The 21372-nt window shown below is 49.0% G+C and overlaps 1 protein-coding gene across 11 annotated transcripts in view; it reads left to right on the plus strand.

Annotated features, from left to right (window-relative positions):
* The window catches only part of LPIN1 (lipin 1), a 130258-nt gene extending 110374 nt beyond the window's left edge, over positions 1–19884 (plus strand). For 10 of the 11 annotated variants that reach the window (XM_086325632.1, XM_086325631.1, XM_086325636.1 and 7 more), the window contains 7 exons: positions 1620–1746; positions 2992–3140; positions 3689–3775; positions 8264–8416; positions 11591–11705; positions 13241–13344; positions 17197–19728. In XM_086325632.1, coding sequence (XP_086181758.1) covers positions 1620–1746; positions 2992–3140; positions 3689–3775; positions 8264–8416; positions 11591–11705; positions 13241–13344; positions 17197–17356 — 895 coding nt within the window. In that variant the 3' untranslated portion in view covers positions 17357–19728. Of the gene's footprint in view, positions 1–1619; positions 1747–2991; positions 3141–3688; positions 3776–8263; positions 8417–11590; positions 11706–13240; positions 13345–17196 lie in introns of all 11 variants that reach the window. The other variant, XM_086325630.1, reaches the window with a different exon arrangement.
* Positions 19885–21372: the final 1488 nt, after the last annotated feature.

Here is a 21372-nt window from a genome sequence, read left to right on the forward strand (position 1 = left end):
ATTCACCATGGCTGTGACCCCGTGATGGCCAAGTCTGGGACTTCACCTGTGGTTGATCCGCACAGCTCCAGGGCCTCCAGTCCAGCCAAAACCCGGGATGTTCTCTGCCCCGGGGCCTCTGGTCCAGCCACTCCCAGGACACCCTCTGTCCTCCTAATGCAGCCCTTGTCCTGCTCTGTTGTGATTATTCAGACAAAAGGCCCCAGGGAGCCGGGGCCAGGCTGTTTGCTGTATCCCCACACCTGGCACTTTGATCCCTGGGTCGGGAAGATCCCCTGGAGGAGGGCATGGCAACCCACTCCAGTATTCTTGCCTGGAGAATCCCATGGACAGAGGGCACCCTGGCGGGCTACAGTACACGGAGTCGCAAAGAGTGGGACACGACTGAGTGACTAACACTTCCACTTTCACTTCCACACCTGGCACGGTGCCTAGAAGAATTGGTGGCCTGAGCTCCAGTCCACCAGCCCACTGCCCACCAGGGGCCACCCCTTGTAAGGTGGAGAGCAGGGCCCTGGGGAGGGGTAGCTCATTCTGGGCGGGGAAAGAGCTGGGAGAAACCACACAGAAGCAGGGTAACGGGCCTTCCCTTGCATCTCCCTAGTTCAGGGTACTGTTGGATTGTAGGAACTGCTTCTGGAATGAACACGTGGGGCAAGAAAGCAACGAGCTGCAGAGGAAACACCCGGCCATTTTCTGATAGAAGGGGTGGGGAGGCAAGGGGGAAGGCCAGGATGCTGAGGACCAGGCGAGAACCCCCTGAGACACCAGGAGAAGCTGGAGTTTTGCATAAAGGGATGTGCTGAGCAGGAGGCTTTATGGGGAAGTGCACACCCGGGGCCTCGGGACCGGTTTGTTCCAGATCACTCAGCCGTCACCCTTTAGCCTGACAGACGTTTAGGAAGCACTTTGGTGTTAAGGCATTTTTAAAGAAGATGGTCCTGGGAAGCAGGTCTATAGATTGGGGGTGGTGTCATAGCAGAATTCAAATCCAGGGAGCAGTTATTTGCTGACATGCTTTATACAGGTTATTTGAAGAAAATGAGCCTGCTCCCCACCTGCACCTCCCAGGCCCTTCTCCCTTCCACCCCCCATGTGGAGGGGTCCGGAGCTTGACTTGTGTGCAGACGAATGAGGTGTGGCTCGTGCTCCAGGGGCAGCCTGCTGAGGGGTTCTGGAGGAGAGTTGGGGGGGGGGTCTTCCTTGGCTTCCCTGGCACCCGTTTGTAAGTCCTTAGAGTGACCTCGTTATTTGGAATTGTGTGTTTGGAGGAAACGAATGGGCTTGGACGTGTAGGAAATATTTGGGCTCCTTGTGATTGGCCTGGCTGGCAGCCTGGGATGGGGGAAGAGAGAACACAGGCATCCTCCAAGGCTGCAGGGAGGACGGGGGGAGCCTCTCGGTTTAAAATAGAGTGATGATGCCAGCAAGCAGGCACCTGAATGAGGAGTGGCGGCCCCGGGTGAATAATGCAGGAGCCTCATGAATGGGATTAGTGACGGCATCTGCTAAGTGACCGCCCCAGGGACAGCACTCCGTCATCGATTCCTGCCTAATGCGTGTTTAATGGCTGCCCAGATGGACTTCCTAATTGGTGGTTACATCACTGTGTGTTCCAGAATAAAGCATGAGTCATCCTCTAGTGATGAGGAGCATGCAGCCGCCAAGCCGTCCAGCACAAGCCACCTCCCCCTGTTGTCCAGCGTCAGCTACAAGAAGACCCTGCGCCTCACGTCAGAGCAGCTGGTGAGGGCCCTTTCCTCCCTCCGCTGAGACGTGGGTTCCGGCCCGGCTCCTGCCACCCGTGCTCGGCGGGTTCCATGGACTGGGTTCCCCCCACCCTGAGTCAGCCCCGAGCACCTTTTCTGGCCCAGTACCGGTTCCCATCCTCCTTGGGCTCACATCCCCCCCATTTCGGTGCCTCCTGTCCAGCTGCGCTCCCCTGTGTCTGCCCTGGAGGCTCCCTGGTCTCAAGTGTTGGAGGAGGGCAGCCTGAGGGTGTTTGTCTCGAGGTGTAAATGATGGATAGACCACATGTCACGGGGCTGTTTCCACTTTCCCGGAGATGTTTGTTAGGTCAGCTGCCTCTCCTGAATCGGGGGAAGCTCCGGCTACCCCACTCCCCCACACTTGTGATGGGTTCCGAGAGCTACTGGTAGCAGGGGGCCACCCTGACCACGGTGTCCTCTTCTGTGCATCTGTACCACCAGGATGAGTCAGGCCTGGACCCTGTTTCCCATGAGCAGACAGTGAGCGGGTGTCTCCGTTCAGCTGTCCCAAGAGTTCATGGTGGCCGGGCCTAGCCATGATGCTGTTTTATGGGAAAAGAGAAGGGACAGGCCAGACCCCTGCAGCCTGCGGTCCTAGTGCAGCAGCTGGGTGGCAGGGGCCCTGTCCAGCAGTGCTGGGGTTGACCTGGACTCTGGCCACCAACTGGCTGGCACCTGAGGGCCCTGGTGCAGAGATTCAGAACCCCCAAAAGGGGCTTATGCTTTCAGAAGCTGGAGTGATTTCCTGGAACCTGGCCTCTGTGCTTCTGGACCTGAGACGTGCTTGATAACTGAGACTGCTTTCTTCCAGTCTGTGTGGGTCATCATCGATACTCATGACTGGTGTGGGGAATGTAGTTCCGCACTTGGCTTAGACTTGTTTCGCTGGTCATGACCCTTTACGCTCAGCCGTGGCCAAGGAAGTACATCCCGGTCTGGGGTTGTGATTTCCTGTAGTGAACCCCAGTGCCTGTCACCTGCCCCTGGGGGATGTGTCACAGCTGCCCTACACGTGGGCCTGTGAGGAGGGCTGGGGTTCAGGTTGCCCAAGTCCTGGAAAGAACCATCCTCATCGAGAGCAAGGCAGGGATAGAATTGTATGGTGGCCTGGGGTGGTGATTAAAAAAAAAAATAAAGTCCAGATCTGGTTTCTCGTGGAACAGAAACCACGTGTCCCCCCCGGGCCTCACCCTCCAGTGGACACAGAGCTCCTGTCTTTCAGAAAAGCCTGAAGTTGAAGAACGGCCCGAACGACGTGGTGTTCAGTGTCACCACGCAGTACCAGGGCACGTGCCGCTGCGAGGGCACCATCTACTTGTGGAACTGGGACGACAAGGTGGTCATCTCTGACATTGATGGGACCATCACTAGGTGAGTCTGAGTCCACCTAGTCTGGGGCTGTGGGCCCTGGGCCTGGAGGTGCGTTAGCTCCTCTTGCTGGGGCCGATTGGGGCTCATGTAGTTCAGTTTCTGGGGCTCCTTGAATTAAACAGCTGCAGTGGGGGCTTGGGGATCTCTTCCCTCTGGGGCAGTGGCTCCCTGACATCGTTGCTCAGTCTCAGGGTTTCTGTCCAGAGAGCAAGTCGTATATCTCACTTGCATTTTTAATGAGGCTTCTCTGGTGCAGTGAATCAGAGTGAACTTTTTTCTTCCTTTAGTGATGCCCGCCTTTCTCTTTTTTTAAAAAAAGATTTAAAAAAAAAAAAAAAAAAAAAGATTTTATTGAAGTGTAGTTGATTTACAGTGTTGTGTTAATTTCTTCTGTACAGCAAAGGGGCTCAGTTGTACGTATTTCCATACTCTCTTCCGTTGTGGTTTGTCACAGGGTATCCACTGTAGTTCCCTGTGCTAGACAGTAGGCACTGCAGTTCATGCAGTGCCCTCGTCATTTAATTTTTCTGTTCTCTGTCTTTATTCAGATCAGATACTCTCGGGCACATTTTGCCCACCCTGGGGAAGGATTGGACCCACCAGGGCATCGCCAAGCTGTACCATAAAGTGAGCCAGTAAGTCCACAGCTGGGGAACATGCAGCAGTCTGCACACGTAACCTTTCTTGCTGGTGTGGCTTATACAGACAGGCGCACCCTCAGCCAGGGAGAGTTGGTGGGGGTGGTAGTGGAGTGCACGGTGGAAGCCTGCCAGCTCCGCATTTGAATTCAGTACCGAAAGGCAAGAAAGGAAGTGGTCGGGATATTGAAAATTGATGGGGAGGGAAGATGGTGGCAGCCAGCTTCAGGGGTCGGGTCGACGTTCACAGTCAGGTGGGGACATGGTAGTCTGACGTTGGCCACAAGATGTATTTTAGGCTAAAAACGGTCCCGATTCCAAGCAGGTTTGTGGGCCAGCCTGCAGGGCCCGTCTCGTCCACCTGGTCCGGGGAGCACTCCACCGAGGGGCCCGTACCCGGGACATCAGGATGAGAGCGTGCATCTTGAGTTGCTCTCAAGCACTGGGCACGTGTGTCACTTCATTCTTACAGTAATTCTGAGAAGCAAATATTGTCATTTCTAAGCTTAGAGAGTTAAAACGATTGGTCCGTATTCCCATAGCTGCTACCAGGCAGAACCCCCTGGAGTCCTGGTCAGCCCAGCTCCCGGTCCGTTGCTTCTGCTCTGGTTCGTCTCCAGGGTCAGAGCCCTTGGGGTTTCCCTCCCCACACTGGCAGGTGCTTAGTCCCACTTCTTCCATCTCTCTGTGGACTGGAGTCTCCCGCAGCCTCCCCATGGCTGGCTCTTTGCCTTGAAGATTAATGCACTTGTGAACTGTCTTGACTAGCCTGACACTGAAAACTGTCTCTATTTTTTATTCCAAAGAAACCCCTGTGGGTCAGGATATTGAGTAGTTCCCAGCCTGGCTGATTCTGGATTTTGGAACATAAATCTATTCCTGTTCTTACTGTAATGTTAAAAAAAAAAAAAAAGGGTGCTGATGCTTTTTTTTTTTGGTATTGATTTGTGTTTCTCTTAGGTTTTCCTACAAAAGTTATCTTCTTGAATAATGAAAGTTGAGTAGCTTACCAAAGAATGCCTGATCATTCTTTTGTTTCATTAGCTGGTTTAGAATGAATCCGATCTGTGGATGAGGATCTGACAGTAACAGAGGACTTGTGGTGTTTTCATTTTGGTTGCAATTGAGAGTAAGGAGCCTGACACTTAACTCGTTCACCAAGTTTGATGCGTGTCCTCGTTGGCACCCACAGGGTTACACCGGTGACGTTCGGACCCTCACTCAGCTTGGGCATGGCCTTCAGGGGCTCTGGACACAAGCAAGTGCAGGCCCCTCTGTATGGCTCTCAAACCCAGCAGTGCTGGGTCAGGCTTCTGCTAGTTCCTGATTTCTGTGGCTTTGCCCCATAACTTCTTGCTCGACCCTAGTCTGACTTCCCCACCGCATCCTTCGTTTTCCCATCTTCCCACTTTTCCTCACCTGATGGCTCCTGCTTCGAGGGCCTTTACCTCTGATGTTTGCCTCTCACAGGTTTCCTGCCTGTAATGCCTGGCTCAGACCCCGTGGTTTCTCACAGAGCCTCTCCAGGCCAGAATCGATACTCGGGCAGCTCTGTGTCCTCCTCCCCCGGCCTCCCTGGTACCCAAGGGCTCGCCCTGTCTTGGTGGCCCAGGTGCCATCATGGAGTACTCACTCAGGCTGGACGTGGCATCAACTTTTGTAGCTGGTTAGAGAAAATCCCCATCCAAGCAGCATCTCACACGCCACCTCCTGCAGGTCTTAGGTAGCCACAACTGGGAAAAGTACAGGGATTGAGAACTGGCAAAGGTTGGGAGGTCGTTTCTGTTGATGTCATGTTTGTGGTTACTCAGAGATGGGTTCAGAGAAATGTTCAGCATGCAGAGTACCAGGGAGCAGAGGCCATTTACTTGCGGGGTTTTGGACTGATTGCTCTTGAATTTCTGCTTTCTTTGAGTTTGGGTCCCTCCTACATTTTACACTCTGCAGTATTTTTCTAATGGAAAGACCAGTTGCAGATAACCGTTTACCTGGAAACAACAGAAAATGAAGGCAATTTTTATTTTTTTTGCCAGGTGTAATAACTTGAGTAAGTCAGTCCACGAGAAATTAGCTGTCAGGTTGATTGTTACCTTGTTCACAGAGGGGATATAAAGCTTGCCTGGTTATCGATTTTAAAAAGCTGATTTGGTTATTAATTAAAAAGAACTCGAGCAGATACAAACGGAAGAGATCGGAAGACTCCCTCGTTCAAATGTACGTGTTTGATAAGTGGAAGGAAAGAAAAGGACTGACTCCTAAAATATCTAGATCATTGAGCCAAGGAGGATTAGAGAATGGACAATAATTGTTCTAATTTCTTGTGTTGCTTGATAAATATTGTGATATTCATGTAACCAAATCAGTGCCTCCGTGACTTAGCGAGAGTGACTGCTTCCTGTGTTTCCATAGATAAATTAGTTCATCTATGGCCTGAGGAATGCATCCTCTGAAGTCAGGATGGTGAGGATGGGAAGCGATCATTAGCAGACTCATTAGAATCCTTCTCCTGCCACAGCGGTTCTTGTCTTTCCCCTCAGGTTACTGCGTCATCATCACCGCCTGCCCGGAAGGGAGGGGTGTGGCGAGTGGGAGGGAGTTGTGGACCTGGGCTCAAGGGGCCGTCGGCTCCCTGTAGACCCTCCTATCCGTCTCCCAAGCCCAGCTGTAGTGCCCTCCTCTCTAAAGTGAGAAAGCGGCTTGCACGATCCCCTAGGTCTTTGCGAGGCCAGCTGTGCTATGCCACTGGGTTGTGCGATTAAAGTCACAAGAGGGTGTTGTGTTCAAACCAGTGCTCCGTGAGAGCCCTGAGGATCTCACAGCCAAACCCCACTGTGCGCCAGGGACTGTGCCGGATGCTGTGCGGGGTGCTGCCTACCCCCCGAGCGAGTGATGGGGACACCTGGTCTTTCACGTGGCTCTTCTGGGGGTGAAGGCTCTGGAAAGGTGATCCCTGTTGCCACTAACAGGTGTTCCTCTGGTTAGGACATCCTGGAGCTGGTTTTCCAGCTAAGTTTAGAAACAGCCTTTGAAGCAAGGCCAGCCAGCGAGGACAGCCAGTGGCATGATCCAGCCATGAAGAGCATTTGCAAATCAAGGCTCGAATAAAATGAGCATTTCAGACCCCTGCAGGTGGCAGCTTTTAGGACTTTGATGTGAAGACCTGTATACAGAAATAGTGATTAACAAAAAAAAAATTACATTAATTAGCTCGGATACAAAGATGTGTACTTAAAAAGGTTGCTTGATTTTCAGATACATTTCTGTACTCCGGATAAGCTGGTGTTTGTAGATTCTCTGTATTGTAACTCTTTCCTGTTTCTTGGTTTTAAAGAACATGTTACTAGGAAAATCTTGAGGCAGGTTCTTTGGCCACTATGAAACAGTCAAAGTGGAGCAGTAAGTGGGATGGGACGTGGGTAGTTTACGTTGTACTGTGCTAAATCGCTTCAATTGTGTACGACTCTTTGCTACCCTATAGACTGTGGCCAAGCTCCTCTGTCCATGGGATTCTCCAGGCAAGAATACTGGGGTGGGTTGCCATGCCCTCCTCCAGGGGGTCTTCCTGACTCAGGCATTAAACCCATGTCTGCTGTGTCTCCTGCATTGGCAGGCAGGCTCTTTACCACTGGGCCACCAGGGAAGCCCATAGATGATGTTTAAATTTTTTTAAATATATTTAATCCAATACATTAAAATATTTAAACATGTCATCAATACAGAAATTCTTTGTGGTATGTATCTTATATTGTGTCTTTATAGTAAGGCATTGAATTTGGCATTTATTTAATATTTATACCACATCTCTTTTTGGACTCTTAGGTTTTCAAAGTCTCAAAAGGAAATTCATTTCTACCAAATATTTAACAGAAGAATATTCCTATGTGATCTGTTTTTCACAAGCAATTATGCAATTCTCTGCAGATACCAGTGGGTATCTGACAATTTAATTCTGTCACTACCTAGTTGGTATAGACCCCACAGGTTAAGGGCTTATTCCCCCAAGGCTGCCCCAAATTCAGACACCAGTTATAGGTGGTAGGTCCCCAGCTTGACTTGAGTACAAAATGAGGGTCCCACACCCCCTCCTCAGGGCTGACGATGGCTCACAAGACTCGTGGAAACACATTCACGTGTTTATTTTATCAGGGTTATAAAGGATACAGGTGACCAGCCAGATGGAAAGATTTGAATGATCCCAGTGCAGGTAGGTTGGCCAGTTTGGTGCCTCCAGCCTCAGTTTCCCTAACAGTAGAGTGGAAGGAGTGAGGTATCCATGAGGATTAAACCAAGTGAGGCCAGGAAGGTGCTTCAGTAATGACAGGAAATGGGGTTCGGTTGAAAATGAGATTTTAGAGGAGGTGGCCTCTTGTTTGGGAATTACAGCCGGGCCCATCTTCACCGAGCAGATACGGATCAGGGTTTGTGCACGCAAAATGGCTCCAGTGTGCGATGCCCTTCATGGCAAACGTTTTGTCTCTCTTTCAGAAACGGGTACAAGTTTCTGTACTGCTCGGCGCGGGCCATCGGCATGGCAGACATGACGCGGGGCTACCTGCACTGGGTCAACGAGCGCGGCACGGTGCTGCCCCAGGGCCCGCTGCTGCTCAGCCCGAGCAGCCTCTTCTCCGCCCTGCACAGGTGAGGCTCGGCCTGCCTACCCCCCCAACCCCCCGCCGCGCACCTGTGGGCCAGCTCTGGACCTGTCCTGCTCACTCATCCTCCCCACCAATACCTCCGCTCCATGCTGGGCACTGGAGGGTTCATCCTCAAGGGCAGGTCTGACCCCACGACCCTCAGCTTCTTCTGTCAGCCCATCATGGCCCTCAGGAAAAAAGCCACGGTGGCCGCAAGCTCGGCATCACGGGCTCTCCGCCACCTGCCTTGTCTTCCTCGCCCGCCTCATTCTCTCTGGCTCCTGGACGCAGTCTCCATTGTCCAGAGAGGTGGTCTCTGCTTGGAGCCTTGGCACGTGCTGCCCTCCTTTGTGGAGAGCTGCCCCTGCCCCAAACCTTGCACTTCTGGTCTGCGTCTTAGCAACTCTGAGAATCCATGTGCTTCCTTCCTGTCTGATCAGGGACCTAGGCTGGGTTAAGTAGCCTCTCTGTAGCCACCACCACCACCTGGCCTGGGAATCCCTGAGCCCTGGTCACACCGTTTTGTTTTTACAGACCGCCACCAGCCCATTTTCCGATGACCCTCCTCCCTTCGCCTTCATGCCCGCATTCAGGACAACCAAGCCAAACTAAGTCTGGCCTCCTGGGGTGGGCACAGGAAAACAGCAGCTTCCCTGGAGCTGGGGGCCCAGGGCCGTGTCCCACAGTGGATTAAAGTTTGAGACTCATATAGCCACTCATGTGTCTATAAGAGTCCTAGATGTCAACAGTGAGGCCCTTACAGTGCTAAGGAGGATTCCAGAGTCCACAGAAGTCCATGCAGAGCCAAGACCAGCCCCTGGGTCTTCTGATACTCAGTTTGGGGCTCCATTATCATCACCATCACGATCACCATTCATCATCACTGTCATCACCATCATCATCTAAATTACATTTTGTTTAGCTGCAGAAGAAGAGTTCTAAAATATGTGCAGTGTGTGTGCATTTATTGTATATGAGCTTCCCCTGTGGCTCAAATGGTAAAGAATCTGCCTGCAATGCAGGAGACCGGGTTCAATCCCTGGGTTGGGAAGAGTCCTTGGAGAAGGAGATGGCTGTCCACTCCAGTATTCTTGCCTGGAGAATCCCATGGACAGAGGGCCCTGGCGGGCTACAGTCCATAGGGTCACAAAGAGTCTGACACGACTGAGTGACTAACACACACACACGTACTGTATACACACACACACGTATATATATACAGTATTTCTGCATGCAAGCTGAAAGGGACCTTTGAGATCATCCAGTAATCCAACAGTGAACACTAGCGGGCCCCCAGACTCAAGTAAAGCCAGAGGATAAACCATTATGCCCCAGGTTCTATTTGCTCTCATCCCTCATCCCTGGGCAGGAACAGTAACCCTTCTCCCTGGATTTTGTGTTCATCCCTCCCTGTTCCTCTAAGTAGTCAGTACAAATACATGTAATCCTAACCAGTATGTTTAATTGTGCACATTTGTGAACTTGATGTAAACAAATGTGCGTCCTCTGGAGCTTGTTTTTATTGCTTGATACTATGTCTCCAGGATCGCTGGAAGTGGCCGTCACTGGCTCGTCTTAGCTTCTGTAGGTCTGTGGTTGGACTCTGCCCCGCCTGTTTACCCATTCTTCTGTTGGTGGGTGCTCGAGCCACTTGTGGTTCTCCACTCTCAAGAACGGGGTCCCTGGGCCACAGAGCATGCACATGCTTGGCTTTCTTAAATCACGGCTTGTTGTTGTCCAGAGTGGTTGAAACAATTTGTGTACCAACAGCAAACGGTGCTGGATATTCCTCCCATCAGCTTTCCTTTCTTGCCTACCCACTGTCAGCTGTTTACATTTCTGCTAGTCTGGTGGGAAAGAGATGTCTTCGTGTGTTTCTGGGCCATTTGGGTGTCATCTTCTGCGAAGTGCCTGTTCATGTCTTTCCCTTGTTTTCCTTCTAATTTGTAAGAGTCTTACAGATTCTATAGATCTATAGATGTGGCCTTTATTATGAGTACTACAAGAATCTTTCTCCAGCTTATGGCTTCTGATGAACATAAATCTGAGTTTCGTGCAGTTGGGCAGATCATTTCCTCTTGTAGTTTGTACCTTCTGTGCATTAACAAAACCTCTCTGACTGTGGGCCCAAGGAAAGTCTCCCATATTTTATCTAAAAGTGTTGTTTTTCACACCGACATCTGTAATTCACCAGGAATTGAGTTTTGTACACAGAGTGCAGTAGGGTGTCCATTTTTTTTTTTTCCTCTATGGCTGTTCAGTTGCCTCAACTCCATTTGCTGAAAAGGCTACCCTTTTCCTCTGCTCTGACTTGTCATTAGGGTCGTAAATCGAGGGCCCATAAATGTGAGCCTCCATTTCTGGCCTTTATTCATCTGTGTTATTCAAGTCATGCTCTGTAAAAACATACAGACAACAACCTGGTGTGAGTTTAATTGAAATTACAGGGAATCTATAGACCAATAGATGGCTTCCCTGGTGGCTCAGATGGTAAAGCGTCTGCCTGCAATGCAGGAGACCCGGGTTCAATCCCTGACTCAGGAAGATCCCCTGGAGAAGGAAATGGCAACCCACTCCAGTACTCTTGCCTGGAAAATCCCATGGACAGAGGAACCTGGTAGGCTGTACTGTCCATGGGGTCACAGAGAGTTGGACATAACTGAGCAACTTCACTTTCACTTTATAGACCAATAGAGAGTTAATATCATTATAATATTGAATCTTCAGTTCAGTTAGATGGTTTGTTTCTTCATTTATTTAGGTCTTCCCTAGTCTATGGCAGTGAGATTCTTCACTTATTTAGAACCTTTGCACCGACCGTCCTTTCCACCTACTTCACCTCTTTAGGTTTGGTTTCTGAGGTCCTGTTGGCCTTATGAAGAGAGTGAAGAGGCTCTCTCTTCTGTGCCCTCGAATTCTTTGTTCTTTGGATGATTGGTTGAGGTCTTCAGCAAAGTCACTGCTCCAGGGCATTTTCTTTGTGGGCAGACTTGAAAGTGCGGATTCACTTTCTGTCTATGCTTTCCTGGGACGGCTTAACTGACTTACACATATTTAATTTCCAAAGATATGAATGTACTCAGTATCCCAGCATCTTTGACGATTAAAAACAGTTTGATGCTAATGAATTCTTAATAGGCTTGGGCTGACCCATTATTTTATCAATTTGTTTTAACAGGGAAGTGATCGAAAAGAAGCCAGAGAAGTTTAAAGTCCAGTGTTTGACAGACATCAAAAACCTGTTTTTCCCGAACACAGAACCCTTCTATGCTGCTTTTGGAAACCGACCAGCTGTAAGTAGTAGTTGGATATATCCGAGCTCTTGAAATTACTGACTGTTCTAATGGCCGTCATCTGAAAGGCTGGCCACTGTAAGGCCAGACCCTCCTCTTCCTAGAGATAGCTGCTAAAGATCCACTTGCCTGCATCTGAAGGCAAGGACAGCATCTTCATTTCACGGCCTCTAGTTCTCTTTGAAGGTGGGCTTGTGGGTTTCAGCTTGAAATTTGAAACTAGAAACTTGACAGTCCAGATTATGTGCTAAATTAGCAAAACAAGAACGTTAAATAGGATTAGAGCCTTTCTATAGGAAGGGAACCACGAAACCACAGAGCACAGAGGTGAATTCAGTGTCTTATGCGAATGCTATTGTTTTCTATGGCAAGAGTCATACTTTGAGATTTTGTGCATACCACCCACATTGGCTGGAAAGTTCAGCATATTAGAGAATATAGTTGGGACTTCCTAATGATCAAATTCTCCTGTTTTTGAAACTCATGCCCAAGAAAATGGGTGAGTGAAGAACCTTAAGGAAAGTTGTTAGACTTGCAAGGGATATGGTAGGTGGTTGATTTTTTAACTCGGCTCTTCAACAGATGAGTGAACTGAGGCCCATAGAGCACAACTGACTTACTAATTTCACATCCAGAGATATTATTTCTTGACTCTACTTGGGGGTATTGTTCCAGTTTAATGAAAGTTCTGTAATACAGCTGGAGCTTGTTTTATTGTGCTTTGCAGGTAATGCACTTTTTTTTTTTTTTTTTTGCCAAGTTGAAAGTTTGCGTTTCAGCAAACAAAGTTGAAACACCCTGCATCAAGTGGGCCTGTTGGTACAATTTTCCCAACAGCATTTGCTCACTTTCTGTCCCTGTGTCACACTTTGGTAATTCTTGCACTATTTCAAGCTTTTTCATGATTTTATATGTTGTGCTGATCTGGGATCAGTGATCTCTTATGTGACGACTAGGATTCACTGAAAGCTCACTGGTGCTTTCAAAAATGATGGTTGGCATTTTTCAACAGTGCGTTTTTTTTATCATAGCTTTTTTTGAAATTGGAGGATAATTGCTTTACAATGTTGTGTTAGTTTTCACTGTACAACAACGTGAATCGGCTCCAAGTATACATATATCCTGTCCCTCTCGAGCCTTGTCTCTCCCACCCCTCTAGGTGGGGAGCACCAAGCCGAGCTCCCTGTGCTACACGGCAGCTTCCCATTAGCTATCTGTCTTATACATGCTAGTGTATATATGTCAGTTCAGCAGTAGTTTTTAATTAAGGTATGCACATTTTTTTTTAGAGACATAAAGTTGTTGCACACTTAACAGAGTACAGTATAGTGTAAACCTCACTTTTATGTACACCACGAAACCAAAACATTTATGCGATTGGCTTTACTGGCTTGTTTATGGCATCTGGATCTGAATCTGCTGTATCCCCAAGGTCTGCCCTTTCTACCTTTGTATTTGTATCAAATCTGAAAAATCATGTATTTGTATATACCATGAACTCTTCTTCTGATTAATTAACACTTCTCCAAATATAGGATGTGTACTCGTACAAGCAAGTGGGAGTGTCTCTGAACAGGATATTCACGGTGAACCCCAAAGGAGAGCTCGTGCAGGAACATGCCAAGACCAACATCTCCTCGTGAGTATCACTGTCATTGTCAATGACCATGGAGTAACGTTTTACAATTAACAGTATACCTTTCTAATCCTTTGGCTACCTACATTTTAATCCTTAAGTCCTACAAAGAAAAATTATTTTAATTTCTCAGATTTTGTCCAGAACCTAAGTTTTGGACAACCTGAATTAAATCAGATCCATCACTTCAGGGCACATAGAAGGGGAAAAAGTGGAAACAGTGGCTTGGGCTCCAAAATCACTGCAGACAGTGACTGCAGCCATGAAATTAAAGGATGCTTTCTCCTTGGAAGAAAAGCTGTGACAAACCCAGACCCTGTATTAAGAAGCATTGACATCACTTTGCCAACAAAGGTCCATACAGTCTAAGCTATGGTTTTTCCAGTAGTGATGTACAGATGTGAGAGTTGGACCATAAAGAAGGCTGAGCACCAAAGAATTGATGCTTTCGCATTTTTGCTGGAGAAGACTAGTCCCTTGGACAGCAAGGAGATCAAACCAGTCAGTCCTAAAGGAAATCAACCCTGAATATTCATTGGAAGGACTGGTACTAAAGCTGAAGCTCCAATACTTTGGCCACCTGATGTGAAGAGCTGATTCACTGGAAAAGACGGTGATGCTGGGCAAGATTGAAGGCAAAAGAAGAGGGCGACAGAGGATGAGATGGTTAGATAGCATCACCAACTCAATGGACCTGAGTTTGAGGAAATTCCAGGAGATCGTGGAGGACAGAGGAGCCTGGTGTACATACTGCAGACCATTAAGTCACAAAGGTTGGACAGGACTTAGCAAGTGAACGATGACTCTTGCTGCTGTAACAACCACCTCTGGGCTAAATATTTAAATGCGTAATTAGATGCTGCTACAGAGTAGAATGGCATGAATTTGAAAACTACTGGCTGAGATTTGCCAAATTTGCTTTGAAAGCCTAGAATATGAATGAGAAATGTAACCAAAGTAAAATATCATGAGAAGCTATATTTAAAGATGAGGAATGTATATAGCCCTTCACATCCTGACCTGTAATAATATTCTTGCCGGAAACATCACCGTGTGACTATGAGTTCCTCTCATATTTTTGGCCGAAGCCCTTCCTCCCCGAGGCCGTGAGCCCAACAAGGTTACTGTCTGCAGGGAGGCCGCCTGGCTGGCTGGGGCCCTTCTTGACTTGGATGTGTCTTGCTTTGGGTTCTTAACTGCTTCAAGTGGATCACGTGTCCTCAGCTGTGCCCACTGGGTGACGTCACCTGTCAATGGGTGACGTCGGGCAGACAGATGTCATCCTGCCTTGTCTGTATTAGAGGTCGTACCCCTGTTGGCCTGGTCGCTGGAGATCTGGAAAGGTGCCCTGGCCTAGGCCACACTAGGGGCCTGCGGGGCCTTCCTCATATGGAGGAGTTAGACTTGGGGAGTTTGGGTCCAGCAGCTTCCCAAGGATTGTTTTTTTGGTAAATTAGAGATCTAGGTTCTCCTCAAGCAGATGTTCATTTTCAAGATGGTCCTTTTACCTGTTAGAGTCTAATCCAGCCTAAATAGGACAGTTGCAGGTTAGAGGTGCTCTAGGGGCTGCCCCCTAAGCCTCCCTCCCCCAGGCCAGGCCAGACCTAAGGAGTTCTTAGGGTGTGGAAGGGCAAGGGGAGGGTGGAGCCAGGAAGCCAGGACCCTCGTCCAATCCCTGGGAACTGGAGGCAGTGCTGGGCATGGCCTTGGGAGCCCATGACAGCAGGAACTCTTCTTTCCTCCCCCTCTCTGTGCAGTTCCTCCCCCTCCGGAGTTCTCAGTGGGGGCCCCCCCACCCCGACAGTGTCTCAGTTCCCTTCCCCTCCCCACTCACCCATGAGAGTGGTTCCTGGTCTCGAGGAGACAGCGGATTTCCATTTAGGGTCAAAAGAAGTCAAATGAAACGTTACCCGGAAATGGCAAAGGTTTCTGCCCAGCCAGCAGCCAAGGGGCAAGTCTCATCATGAGGGGCGTGGGAAGGGGGACTCCCGCAGCTCTGCAGGTTTGCCCAGGAGCCCACATGCACGCTGTGCCCACGCCTTGTGGGAGAAAACTTTACATGTTGGCAAAGAATGATGTCACCTTCTACCTGGACCAGGAGATGACGGCTGTTCCCGTGGGAGAGCAGCCCTCCTTCCCCAGGAAAGCACACGCTTTTCTCTGGCTCGGAGCTCGGGTGCCAGGCTGGTGTCCTGAGCTTGGAATCCTGTGTCTGAGCTCGGAACCCTGGCATTGGAGCCCAGAAGGTGCTTGCCCCTAGGGAGCTGGCATGTTGTCTCTGAGAAGTCAGGAGCCCACCCCAGGTGGGGGGCTTCAGCGCTTTCTTTCTTGGCCTTTATGGCCAGCAGTGCTTCGGGGCTGCTTGCTCTGAAGCAGACCTGGTGAGGAGGGTTGGCCCGAGAGAGGCATGGACGGACTGGGTTTGGGTCTGGTGCCACTGAACCCTGATGATGAATGTGAGCTGCCCCGTGGCAGGGAGGGGCCGCCTCCCCGAGTCACAGAACTCAAACAAACAGGTCTCCAAGCCAGGAAGTATTTTAAAATTTTGTTTCAATCCTTGGGAAAGACACAATTCTTGCTTGTTAAGAGAGATTTTCTCCATTTTGTGTAAGTACAATGTTTCTCTGGAAGTCCTTTGTTAAATACACACAGTCACCCTTATTTAAAAGTTGTTTTATGTCTCAGAAATGTGAATTTCTGGAGTTTGGATTTCAAAAGCCCTTTCTGGTTCTTAGCAGATTGGAACTGGAGAGGGACCTGGGGACTGTCAGGGAAGGCTCTGGGAACATGCAAGGAGGCCTGGGCTCATCATAGTTTCTGGTTGGAGCCCAGAGGTCTGAAAATGCGTTTTCAATATGCAACTTTCTCTTTGTAGTTCTAGGCCACAGAAACTAATATGCAATGTCTCTTTGGGAATACACAGAAAATAGAGTGAGAGAGCATTACAGGGAGCATTGAGAAACACCGATGAGGCCTGTGTCCACATTCTAGAAGGACCTGAAGCCCAGAGAGGGCAAGACACCTGCCCAGGGTCCCACAGCAGTAAGACAGGAGTAGATCCCAGGTCTCATGACCCTTATGCCAACTAGGGCTTTTTTCCCCTGAGACTAATAATTAGCCAAGGCAAACTATTTTACAATGTCAATGATTAATTGTTACATTTATGGAGCGTCGGTTCCCATTATTTTACTGTGCATACGTCATTTAATTTAATCCTCGCATGTACACTGTGCAGTTTTCATCTTCTGCCTTTCCAGTTGAGGAAGTTACGGCTTAGATGAAACTGCTTATCGGAGATGGCATAGTTCATCAGTGACAAGGATACTGGAGTGGGTAGCCATTCCTGTTTCCAGGGGATCTTCCCGACCCAGGGATCAAACCCGAGTCTGCAGATTCTCTACTGTCTGAGCCGCCAGGGAAGCCCTCAGTGGCAGAGCTGAAGGTCGAATCCGAGTCTCAGCCCCGGGGCCCAGCGCCCTTTCACTGCACAGTGTTCAGCCTCCGGGTGACGCCCAGGAGACGTTTCTTTTCTGTGGTTCCCCACCTCCCAGGCGGGTGACATGTCTGTGTGTTTGCCCTACTGATAGCTTCCAGTCTTCACTTCTGCTCTGTCCTTCGAATCAGGTCGGGTCGCACCCGCCTCCCCCACAGGGCCGTCTCTGACTCTTCCTTGGTGGGCAGACCCTCTGCTTTTCCTATAAGTTAGCAAGGGACTATTCTAGAACAGCCTCCCTTGCGTTAATCACGTGGTCCCCTCTGCGGGCTCGTGGGTTCCCCCTGACGCCCAGGCACAGTGTGGGCTGCGTGCAGGTGTCCCCCGTGTCCAGGTGGTGATGCAGTCCCTTCTCCTTCCAGGTACGTGAGACTCTGCGAAGTTGTCGACCACGTCTTCCCCTTGCTGAAAAGGAGCCACTCTTCTGACTTCCCCTGCTCGGACACCTTCAGTAACTTCACCTTTTGGAGAGAGCCACCGCCACCCTTTGAAAACCAGGATGTTCATTCTGCATCAGCCTAGAAGGTTCCTGGCCACCCCCTCCTGACATCCTGTGAAGACTGGGCACTCCCATTAAAGGATAGGTTTGGGGACGTGCAGTCATTTGCTTAAGAGCATAGAGGACCGAGGAGGAGGTTTTCCCTCCCCGCCCCAACTCTGGGGTTGTCATTTCTAAGTAACTTGCAAAGGGTGTCTGTCCCTGGGGGGGGCATCGGCTAACCCCTGGTGTGGAGGCCGTGCCCCGCTGCCCTCCGCAGCCCAGTCCAGGCCGGGAGTGGTTAGTGTGCAAGATGGGTTGTGAACCCCGGGGGTCCTTGGGATGACGAGATCCAGGGAGGGGTGCCAAGTATGCAGGACTTCCGGGAGAGTGGTGGACACATTGCCACGTGGTGGTTTGGTGCCATGGCTGCTGCGCACGGCGGGAGGGCTGTGCAGGGTCCTGTGAGCTGGATCTGAGGTCTCGGGAGGGACTCCAGACCTCCCCGTGCTGGGCCTTGACCTTGCGGATGTCCCTTTGCGGTGTTTGCTGACCGGTCAAATGTTTGGCTAAGTTCTCTCATTCTTCCAGTTAAAGCTAACTTATATAAACTGGCACATTTCCCCCCATTTTTTGCGGCACGAGGCTGGAATGTTTATGCCTTAACGCATCCGTGGCAGACATTTTATGTAGAATGTGCTTTGGCTAGCTCCCTGTGACTCTGCAATGCCTTAAGTTCAGATTATAGGAAATAACTATCAAGGCAGTATTTCGAATTAGTTTGACACTCTGCCAGCAACCTAGCCTGCAAGGTGCTGCTGAAAATGGGGGCTTGAACAGAGCTTATGCCAAACGGTGATGGTGTCGCTTTCTTTCTTGAGCTCTCAACAGAAACTGGTTGGTTTTAAGAAAAGCAGTTTGTAAAAGTTAAATTATATATTCTTTGTAGATAGTGTTATTTATTACTTTATTCTGGGGTTACTGTTAATAAGCATTTTAGCCATAATCTATTATAACTGTCAGTAATACATTAAAAAGATATACGTGTTAGATCATCCAAAGAGCCTTATTCTGTAATCCTCACCACGCTGACTTTCTTTTGGAATTTATGAGTAATACTTTTTATTTCCCTTCGCTTTTCCCACTCAGATTAAGGGCAAGTGGGTCAGCAATTATTTGAATGACATTCTTCAAGCTGGTAGAAGATGATCTTTTACTTGTTTATTAAATTGGCTCCTGGAGAGAATAATTTGAAAAGTGAAAAAATTATTTTGGTGAAAGATTTCGCTTTACTTTTTGAGCTATTATTTTTTTTTAAAGAGTGTTTTACTCCATTGATTGAAATGCTCTCCTATTTAAATCGCATGGTTAGAGTCATAGGAGGCAAACAGTGGAACAGCTGAGGCAACTCTACTCTTTCTATGAAAGAAAATCCTTTCTTGTAATTGGTGGGCTTTGCTGCAATGGATGCCCTCCTGATGGTCCATGTGGCCACACAGGAAACACCAGCGCCTGTGCGTAGCTAATCGCAGATTTGCACGGAAGCATGATCCACATGTGCAGATCCCTGTTTTGGAGGCATTAAAAACAATTTAAAATAATCCTGCCTTACCTTGGGCTTGCTCATTAGTGACGTTCGGAGGCTGCACTCATTCTTTCTGTTTCAAGGGTATTTTGGGGTGAATTTTAACTGCTCTGAACCGAGTATCAGCTCACAGGTCTGCAGAGGCTGGCCCAGTTTCTCCCTTGCCCTGGGAGGAATTTGGCCTTGGCCCTGGGTCACCTGTCCCTTGTGGTGAGTGCCCTTCATCAGGATGACCAGCCGTTGAGAGCATGCAACTTGGGTGTACCCTAAGCTTCCACACCACTGCCCTCTGAAACAGAGTGCACCTTCCAGAAAGTTGCAGCGTCAGGTTTGTGTCAAAATCAGAGCGTGACCACCCCGGAGAGGCTGTAACTTTCACATCTACCTTGTGGGCTTCGGAAAATCAGATTTGTGCCTGGGAAACACTCACTCGCATGCGTGTGCAAGTTTAATCAATGTTCACACACCCAAAACTCTGTGACCCCATGGCCACGGGCTAGGATGCTGTGTTTGGACCACACATTTCAAAGCTGCCCCATGGAAACGGATCCCTCCATAGTGACAGGTCATCAAATGTTCATCACACGTGATGGATAAAAATGTACATCCCGGGTACACTGGGGAAAATGATGATAACTTCAAAGAGAATTCCCTTTTCCATTTTAGGTTTGGGATCGCCATTTTAAATATATTTTATTTACAACACATGATCTGTATTTGTATATGCTGGTACAATGATAAAAAAATCACTGTAATCCTTGATTGCATTGTCCTGGATGCAGAGCTAGTATATATTGTAATAAATGAGACCAATGAAAGACTTCCCTGAAAGCCAGGCGTGTGAATTTTAGTTTTTGATAAGTTATTAAGTTACTGATTTCCTGTTGTATGGTATCAAGCATATTATTTTATTTTCTACTTAAAAAGCAAAAACCTTAAAGCTTTGAACTGTTCAATATTGAAATAAAAAAAGCCCACCTTTTCTGATGCCTTTGGTGAAATCCTGACCCTCTGTGTGCACTTGGGAGGGAAAGAGGGTGAAGATAGGAGAGGGCTGGGCTCCCCGGGGCTCATCTCACCTTGAAGGGAGCGACTTAGAAGCAGGGAGAATTGTGCTAGATGCTGTATGTGGGGTATCTCTCAGGACTCGGCCCATAATCGATGTTTAACGTGTGGCTGTTGCACAGGCGGGCTGTGTTCTGTGCTCTCGTATGGGACGTCAGTCAGGTGCAGCCCCAGGAGAGCTCAGGAGAACCAAGCTTATTACACTTCCAGCTTCTCAGAGTGGGAGGCCACATGGGAAAACCCCCACGGTGGTCAGGAGGCAGAAGAGTGAGGGGAGAGCCGAGGACACAGCCTTTATTGGGGTCTCTGCGCAAAAGGCAGGGCCAGGGGAGCTGCTGAGGACTGCCGGATGTGGCTCATTTCAGTGGCCTCTAAGCTATAGGCGTGGCCTTTGGTTGCCTGGTGCCAGGCCCTGGGCTGATGAGGGCCGAGGAACAGTGCCCACGCTGGTGTAGCTGTGGTGCCAGCCGGACAGAGGAGGCCTGCTCCGGGTCTCGGCATCATCTAGTTTGCATTCCACAGGCATGCTCTAGCCTGGCCCTCTGCTATCTCTAAAAACATGCCTGGCCAGTCTCTCCTAGCCAGAAAGTTGTTTAGATCTGTTCACGTGAAACTATCACAACACTGCTAATGGGCTTTGAACGGTGGAAGTGTTAGTGGCTCAGTCATGTCCGACTCTTTGCAACCCCAGGGACTGTAGCCCCCCAGGCTCCTCCTCCAAGAATACAGGGTTGGGTAGCCATTCCCTTCTCCAGGGAATCTTCCTGATCCAGGGATCAAACCCAAGTCTCCTGAATTACAGGCAGATTCTTCTTTACCGTTTGAACCACTAGGGAAGCCCTAATTGGCTATACTCTAATCTAAAATTAAAAGGTTTTTAAAAAGTCACTAAGCGGCATGATATACGTAAAGTAAAGTAGAGACAGTGCAGGTATCCTTGCCTCAGGTCTACTGTCCGCAGTTTTTGGACTTTTTGAACAAATCAAAACCCTTAATGAGTTCACCCAGATACTTGAAAACCGTCAAAATTCCCACTGATTTTGCATATTGTTGACATGCTCGAGACATCCTATCAGTTTACCTGCATCAGCCTAAATGTTTTTGGAATAAATGCAAGAATATTGGCCCCAAAGATGGCCACCCAGGGTACCAGGTTATTTCCTTGTGAAGCCCAGATCCAAGCAGTTCATCTGTAGAATTCATGCCTGTGCATCTTAAAAACAAACTGTCATTTAGCTGAACATCACAGATTTAGTCCTACCCTGAATTCAAATGGTACGTGCTTTTCTGGAAAGTGAATGTAAACTGCAGTCTTGAGCCTGTCCCCACTCCTCTGTGGAACCACTAGGCTATGCTGTTTCCATTCGGTTGTGCAGACAGCCCTCACACGTGCAAGGGAAAACCAGTTCG

Source organism: Bos grunniens, chromosome 11 (genome assembly GCF_055505025.1).
Source record: "Bos grunniens cultivar Pamir isolate PY7600 chromosome 11, Bosgru_T2T1.0, whole genome shotgun sequence".
NCBI classification, from domain to species: domain Eukaryota; kingdom Metazoa; phylum Chordata; class Mammalia; order Artiodactyla; family Bovidae; genus Bos; species Bos grunniens.